Here is an 8217-nt window from a genome sequence, read left to right as displayed (position 1 = left end):
CAGAGGATCCCCAAATCCAGGTGTGAAAAACTTGTTGCATCTTTCCCAAAAAGACTCATGGCTGTATTAGATCAAAAGGGTGCTTCTACTAAATACTGAGCAAAGGGTCTGAATACTTAGGACCATGTGATATTTCAGTTTTTCTTTTTTAATAAATCTGCAAAAATGTCAACGATTCTGTGTTTTTCTGTCAATATAGGGTGCTGTGTGTACATTAATGAGGAAAAAAAATTAACTTAAATGATTTTAGCAAATGGCTGCAATATAACAAAGAGTGAAAAATTTAAGGGGGTCTGAATACTTTCCGTACCCACTGTATACTATAGATAGATAGATATTGATCTATATATATACTATTTAACATTTGAAGTGGATCAAAACCTTTCATCAAAATTGTCCTAAAACCAAAATGTGTTCTTGTCTTAGGGCAAATTTGATGAACTTTTTTTGATCCACTTCAAATGTTGACTACTGTAGATATATAGATAGATATAGATATATAGATACATAAAATAAAGAAAATATATTTAACTATAGCAATCTCTACACCTTTCTTGCTTGCTTGTTAATTAATTAATGTAGGTATATTGTAGGAATATGTAAGAATATCTCATTTCCAAATACATATTGTATATTAATGCACAATAAAAAATAAACTAAATAAATATTTTCTATCAAAATGTATTTTTAATTAGATGACATAATAATAATAATAATAATAACTTAATTAGTCAGTGTTTGTCATTCAGTGTTTATAATAATAATAATAATATTTTGATTAGTTAGTGTTGGTTATAGAGTGTTCTTCATTGATATATTATTAATAATAATAATAATATTTTGATTAGTGTTGGTTAAGTGTTGATCACCAAAATAATAATAATAACAATAATATTTTGATTAGTTAGTGTTGGTTATTGAGTGTTCTTCATTGAGAATAATAATAATAATAATAATAATATTTTGATTATTGTTGATTATTGAGTGTTCATGATTAATATAATAATAATCATCATACTACTTTATAATAATAATAATAATAATAATAGTAATAATAATAATAATAATAATAATTATTATTATTATTAATATTGACATTGAATTATCTAATAATAATGGTAATATTATTGTTGTTGTTAATGTTTATTATTGATATTTATTAATATTTGTTGAGTCAGTGTTGGTTATTCAGTGTTATAAAACGGATAGTTCCGGTCCTTGATTCTGATTGGTTGATTTTTGGATATTTTAATAAAAAAATCTTACATATTGTGCCTTTAATATCATTACACTTTATTTGCTCTGTTTTATTTTGTGAAACCTTACTACTTATATGGAATAACCGTTTTATAAAAGCAATAAGCCCCGTGAACAGCACCCCTTAGCTGTTGTAAATTCACTGTAATCCATGGCTTCTTGGGGCTTATTGCTTTATTCTTAACAATAATAATAATAATCGTCATCATCATTATTGTTGTTGTTGATGGTGGTTTATACATTTTTAGCTCTATACTCTTACTGGATAATGACTAGTGGCCCAAGGTATTTTAGGAGAAACATCTGAGAGAGTTAAACACACCTGTCTCTCTTCAGGTGGGAATCCTCTCAGCTCTTCCTCATTTGGTGATGACCATCATCGTGCCAATCGGAGGACAGCTGGCCGATTACCTGAGGAGTCACAACATCATGACCACCACCAACGTCAGGAAACTCATGAACTGTGGAGGTAAAGCCTGTTTTCAGTCTGCTATAAATGAGTCATGAATGTCATGTGACTGACCCCACCGGAGCTGCTGATTGGCTGACGGAGCGTCACATGTTCTGTGTGTTCAGGTTTCGGGTTGGAGGCCACGTTTCTTCTGGTTGTGGGTTTCTCTCACACTAAGGGTGTGGCCATCTCGTTTCTGGTCCTTGCTGTTGGATTCAGTGGTTTTGCTATCTCAGGTAAAAACAAACACCGTCTTTCAAAAGTCTGGGGTCAGTAAGATTTACTTTGAATGAATACTTGTATTAATTTTATTCAGAAAAACTAAAACCATAAAATATGTTACTTGAAATAAAATAAAATAAACATTAACTGAAATAAAATAAAATGTGAAAACCAGTTGATAAAAAGTCACAGAAAAAGCTTTTATAACGTTACAGTGTTATTTTAGTGTTATTTACTATATCTATCAAAAGTTTATATTTTTTTTTTAGTTTTTATATTTATTTTTATCCACAAAAAATATGAAGCAGCACAACTGTTTATAACATTGAAAATAATAATCAGAAATGTTTTTCTTGAGCAGCAAATTCTCATATTAGAATGATTTCTGAAGATCATGTGACACTGAAGACTGGAGTAATGATGCTGAAAATACAGCTTTGATCACAGAAATAAATTAAATTTTACAAGATATTCAAACAGATAACAGTTATTTGAAATTGTAATATTAAATTTTTTTTACAGCTTTTACTGTATTTGTGATCAAATAAATGCAGCCCTGGTGAGCAGACGAGACGTTCAAAAAATTTTTTTTACTGTTGTCTTCTCAACCTCTGTCCAAACGTCCAGGGTTCAATGTCAATCATCTGGACATCGCTCCACGTTACGCCAGTATTCTGATGGGCATCTCTAACGGTGTCGGGACGCTCTCTGGCATGGTGTGTCCTCTGATCGTCGGTGCCATGACCAAAAACAAGGTACTGACTTTAAACCGGAGAGGAAGAGAAAGAGAGCGTTTGTTGTGCTGCTTGTGTTTACAGCTGATTCATGCTTTTACTTACAGTGTAACATCTGCAGAGATCATGTGTGTCGTTTTCCCACCTCTCTGGTTTCCTGTCATTATATTACAGCATCTTTTCTCATTTTCTTCTCTTTTCTGTTCGCTGGGCATCACATTTCCTTCATGCAAATGTCAATTCTAGTAACTTTTCTGATATTCAAAATTACACATATATGACCCTGGAGCACAAAAGCAGTCTGAAGTCGCTGGGGTATATTTGTAGCAATAGCCAACAATACATTGTATGGGTCAAAATTATAGATTTTTCTTTTATGCTAAAAATCATTAGGATATTAAGTAAAGATCATGTTCCATGAAGATATTTTGTAAATTTCCTACTGTAAATATATCAAAACTTAATTTTTGATTAGTAATATGCATTGCTAAGAACTTCATTTGGACAGCTTTAAAGATGATTTTCTCAATATTCAGATTTTTTTGCACCCTCAGATTCCAGATTTTCAAATAGTTGTATCTCGGCCAAATATTATCCTATCCTAACAAACCATACATCAATGGAAAGCTTATTTATTCAGAAAATACATTTTGAAAAATTGACACTTAAGACTGGTTTTGTGGTCCACTATTACATTATCTGAAAGGTCACACATGGACACTTTGATTGATATGCATGTTGTGTACATGATTAAATTCATATATACATACATATATCTACACACACACACACACACACACACACACACACACATAACCATCCATTCTCGTCCTGTCTGTTTCTCTCTGTAGACGCGGGAGGAGTGGCAGTATGTGTTTCTCATTGCGTCACTTGTTCATTATGGTGGAGTTATCTTCTACGGTGAATATTTCTGTCCATTTCCTTCCATCCATCTCCGATTGTACTTATGTAATAATATGTGGAGTTATTGAAATTCATTTTGTTGTGTGTACTGTGTAGTATGTGTGGTACTTTGGATAAAAGTGTGAATCTTTCTTTTGTCCCCCAAAAACAAAAACCTAAACAAAATTTTGCATAAAAAATGTTTATTCATAATAATATATTTTAATTAATAATAATAATAATAATAAATGAATATAAAAACGAATATATATTTTTTTATTTCAATTATAACATTGTTTATAATTTTTTTTACATTTATGCAGAAATGAAAATGATCCTGTTACTATTTTTAGCATAAATTCAACAAATTCTACCATGCCATATACTTATCGTTTCATAATAAGTATTATATTTTATATATTAATATTTTTAGACATTTTTAGTGGAGTGAGGCTATCAGTGTTATTGTAGTTGACCATCAATTTTTTTAATTTCTCATTTTCATTTAGTTTAAATTGATGCACTAAAATAACTAAATCTGAAAAAAAAAAAATCGAAACTATATTTAAAAAAATGTAATATAAATCTAAAAAGAAAAGAAAATGAATTAAAATGTTAATAAATGTGAAAGAGGGTTTAAAAAAAAATTCATGTTTTTGAAAACAATTGTTTGGTCCTAAAAATAGACTTTTTTTTTAAAATAATTGACAGATTTCTCCTTTTGGTTTTAAGGGGCTGGACTGTAACACATTTCTTGACTGTTTTCGTGAGGCTCACATCTGCTAAATGATTAAATGACACTATAAATCTCGGCTCACAGTGATGATTTCTTTTTGTTCAGGCATCTTCGCGTCGGGAGAGAAGCAGCCGTGGGCGGAGCCAGAGAACATGAGCGAGGACAAATGTGGGATATTAGGAGAAGACGAGCTGGCGGATGAAACGGAAGAGCTGTACCGCTCAGTGGGTGGCGGCTACGGAGCCACCATCCAATCAGGTGACCCCAATGGGGCGGGGACTGGAGGGGGTGGAGCTGGAGGAAGCTGGGCCTCAGACTGGGACAAAACAGAGGAATACGTCCAACCTGTGGGAACGAACAGCTTCCTGTACGGAGGAGAGGGCAATGAGCGAATGATTGTGAGGCTCAGAGATCAACAGTAAAGCTGGATGGGAACAGGAGGGGGAAAACAAGGACTGAATATTCCTCCCCAACAGAAACTGACTGGGATGGAGGAAGTGGTTTTGACCCAAACTAGCAACGGGTGGCGGCTACGGAGCAACCATCCAATCAGGTGACCCCAATGGGGCGGGGACTGGAGGGGGCGGAGCTGGTGGAAGCTGGGCCTCAGACTGGGACAAAACAGAGGAATACGTCCAACCTGTGGGAACGAACAGCTTCCTGTACGGAGGAGAGGGCAATGAGCGAATGATTGTGAGGCTCAGAGATCAACAGTAAAGCTCGATGGGAACAGGAGGGGGAAAACAAGGACTGAATATTCCTCCCCAACAGAAACTGACTGGGATGGAGGAAGTGATTTTGACCCAAACTAGAAAAAATAACATAATTAACATTAAATCTTGAGCGTGTATGTGTCCGATTTGAGTGCATGTGGACATTTACTAGGGTACGAAAGCCTGAAATGTGACCAGTCAAGTGTTTGGACATTCCAAACATCATTTTAGTCCTTGTGTCCAAACGTTTGACTCCCTGGTCGTGTATTTCAGCAATTAAACTGATCATCAAGAGTTCAGATGTTTTACTCTTACGAAATATTCTGCCTAAATTGTGAGAAAATTGTAAAAGGTGGTTCTTACAAATGAAATCCTCTTTTGTAGAACAACTAATCCAATCAGGTGACCCCAATGGGGCGGGGACTGGAGGGGGTGGAGCTGGAGGAAGCTGGGCCTCAGACTGGGACAAAACAGAGGAATACGTCCAACCTGTGGGAACGAACAGCTTCCTGTACGGAGGAGAGGGCAATGAGCGAATGATTGTGAGGCTCAGAGATCAACAGTAAAGCTCGATGGGAACAGGAGGGGGAAAACAAGGACTGAATATTCCTCCCCAACAGAAACTGACTGGGATGGAGGAAGTGATTTTGACCCAAACTAGAAAAAATAACATAATTAACATTAAATCTTGAGCGTGTATGTGTCCGATTTGAGTGCATGTGGACATTTACTAGGGTACGAAAGCCTGAAATGTGACCAGTCAAGTGTTTGGACATTCCAAACATCATTTTAGTCCTTGTGTCCAAACGTTTGACTCCCTGGTCGTGTATTTCAGCAATTAAACTGATCATCAAGAGTTCAGATGTATTACTCTTACGAAATATTCTGCCTAAATTGTGAGAAAATTGTAAAAGGTGGTTCTTACAAATTAAATCCTCTTTTGTAGAACAACTAAAGAATAATTTCAATGAAAAAACAAAACCAGATTTAGGGAATTGATCTCATGTGCCAATACTGTGAGGTGTGTGTAGTATTGGTCCCTTTTCAGTGAGAATCTTCTAGATGAATACACATTTAAAGACTAGCAATACCAGCTATTTGGATGAGCTTATAGAAGCATTGACATACTTAGTTTTTGATAGCGAATTCTCTTTAACCATTCATTTTTTGATCTTTTATTTATATTTTTTATGTATTTAATCCATAACCACATAGTAAAGTTGTATTAATTTATTCTACTGAAGGACTATTCAGCGTTCAATGAAAGTTCATCTCTATCAAGAGTGTTTGTGGCACAGAAAATAGTTTTTTCCTCCGTTTAACTGCATTTTTCTTCTTTGTTTAGTGACTAAATTATTTTCTGTGGCAATCAACGTTATCTCACAAATGCTGGCAATAGAGCTTAATTTTTATTGAAGCTGAAACATTTCTTTAATTTCTAATTTGTTTAATTAAAACATCATGTTTAGCCTTTATTTTTTGTTTCAAGCCCGATAAAAACGATGCCAAGTGCTGACTGTTTTGCGTCAAGAGCTTTTACTCAACGTGAACAACATCATGATATTGAAAGATGCACTAGTAGAAACACTTGTGTTTGTTTCACCGTTTAGCTGTTTAATCTCACATATAGATGAAAACAGAACCATAAAATGGTAGTTGAGAAGATGAGATGAGTCACAGAAATAACACAGTTGAACTCAAATTAAAGTCAGATGTTATATCAGCACTTTCTCTCTCTCCAGCATGGCACGGGACCTTTTCAATACGCTCTCATGTACTCGCACACATCAGCATCTTAAAGAGGTAGTTCACACGAAAATGTGAAATTTTGTCATTTTCTCACCCTCACAATCCTTTATGACTTTATGTATTCTGTGTATGAATCTGTGGCACTTTGCATAAGGGTGAATCTCATGACAAAATGTCATTTCTCACCCCGTAATTAACCAAAAATAATCTGAAATTGGGAACCCCTTGCAGAATCTGAAAATGTGAATAATTTTAACAAAATAAGAGAGATCATACAAAATGCATGTTATTTTTTATTTAGTACTGTCCTGAGTAAGATATTTTACATAAAATATATTTACATATAGTCCACAAGACAAAAAAATTGCTGAAATTATAAAAATAACCCATTCAAATGTTTGTGAACCCTTGGTTCTTAATACTGTGTGTGGTTACCTGGATGATCTACCACTGTTTTTTTGTTTTGTGATGGTTGTTCATGAGTCCCTTGTTTGTCCTGAACAGTTAAACTTAGCACTGTTTCTCAGAAAAATCCTCCGTGCCCTGCAGATTCTTCAGTTTTCCAGCATCTTCTGCATATTTGAACCCTTTCCAGCAGTGACTGTATGATTTTGAGATCCATCTTTTCACACTGAGGACAATTGAGGGACTCAAACACAACTATTAAAAAAGGTTCAAACATTCACTGATGCTCCAGAAGGAAACACGATGCATTAAGAGCTGAAGAGGTGAAAACTTTTGGAATTTGAAGATCAAGGTAAATTGTACTTAATTTGTCTTCCGGGAAACATGCAAGTAACTTCTGTTGCTTCCGAAGGGCAGCACTAAATGGGAAAAAATTATATTTCAGCAAAATAAGAAAACAGTGGTAGATCATCCAGGTAACCACACACAGTATTAAGAAGGGGGTTATTTTTATAATTTCAGTAATTTTTTTGTCTTGTGGACTGTATGTAAATATATTTTATGTAAAATATCTTACTCAGGACAGTACTAAATAAACATCTTGTATGTAAAATATCTTACTAAATAAAAAATAACATGCATTTTGTATGATCTCTCTTATTTTGTTACAATTATTCACATTTTCACAGATTCTGCATGGGGTTCCCAAACTTTCGCATGTCACTGTAATAGATTTTCTAAAAAAAATAAATAAATTGTATAATTAATATTTTAAATTTGATTTTTAATTATGTTTTAATATATTAATATCTAATTCTAATATATTAAAATATATTAATATAATATGTATTATTTTTATTATAAAGAATTTTATTGCATCAGGACATTTTTTGTCATTTTTGTGATCCTGTCATGATTGAAAGAAATTTTAAATCAGCATAAATTAATTTAACGAATCCTCAGATGCTGTATACATATATAAAAATTGATTTTTTTTTTTTTTAGCAGTGAGGTATATATATATATATATATATGTATATATTCTAT

General features: G+C 33.6%; 1 protein-coding gene across 3 annotated transcripts in view; it reads left to right on the top strand.

Moving 5' to 3' along the window:
* Nucleotides 1-7037, top strand: part of slc17a7b (solute carrier family 17 member 7b) — a 21681-nt gene extending 14644 nt beyond the window's left edge. Inside the window, exons 9-14 of one of the 3 annotated variants that reach the window (XM_016458714.1) lie at nucleotides 1594-1726; nucleotides 1834-1944; nucleotides 2558-2685; nucleotides 3516-3585; nucleotides 4409-4561; nucleotides 5419-7037. In XM_016458714.1, coding sequence (XP_016314200.1) covers nucleotides 1594-1726; nucleotides 1834-1944; nucleotides 2558-2685; nucleotides 3516-3585; nucleotides 4409-4561; nucleotides 5419-5582 — 759 coding nt within the window. In that variant the 3' untranslated portion in view covers nucleotides 5583-7037. Of the gene's footprint in view, nucleotides 1-1593; nucleotides 1727-1833; nucleotides 1945-2557; nucleotides 2686-3515; nucleotides 3586-4408; nucleotides 4821-4886; nucleotides 5375-5418 lie in introns of those variants that run through there. The other 2 variants (XM_016458713.1, XM_016458712.1) reach the window with 2 other exon arrangements.
* Nucleotides 7038-8217: the final 1180 nt, after the last annotated feature.

Source organism: Sinocyclocheilus anshuiensis, unplaced genomic scaffold (genome assembly GCF_001515605.1).
Source record: "Sinocyclocheilus anshuiensis isolate Anshui unplaced genomic scaffold, SAMN03320099.WGS_v1.1 scaffold415, whole genome shotgun sequence".
Classification (NCBI taxonomy): domain Eukaryota; kingdom Metazoa; phylum Chordata; class Actinopteri; order Cypriniformes; family Cyprinidae; genus Sinocyclocheilus; species Sinocyclocheilus anshuiensis.
The sequence above is the reverse complement of the archived record's forward strand: the minus strand, read 5'-3'. Positions and strand labels throughout refer to the sequence as shown.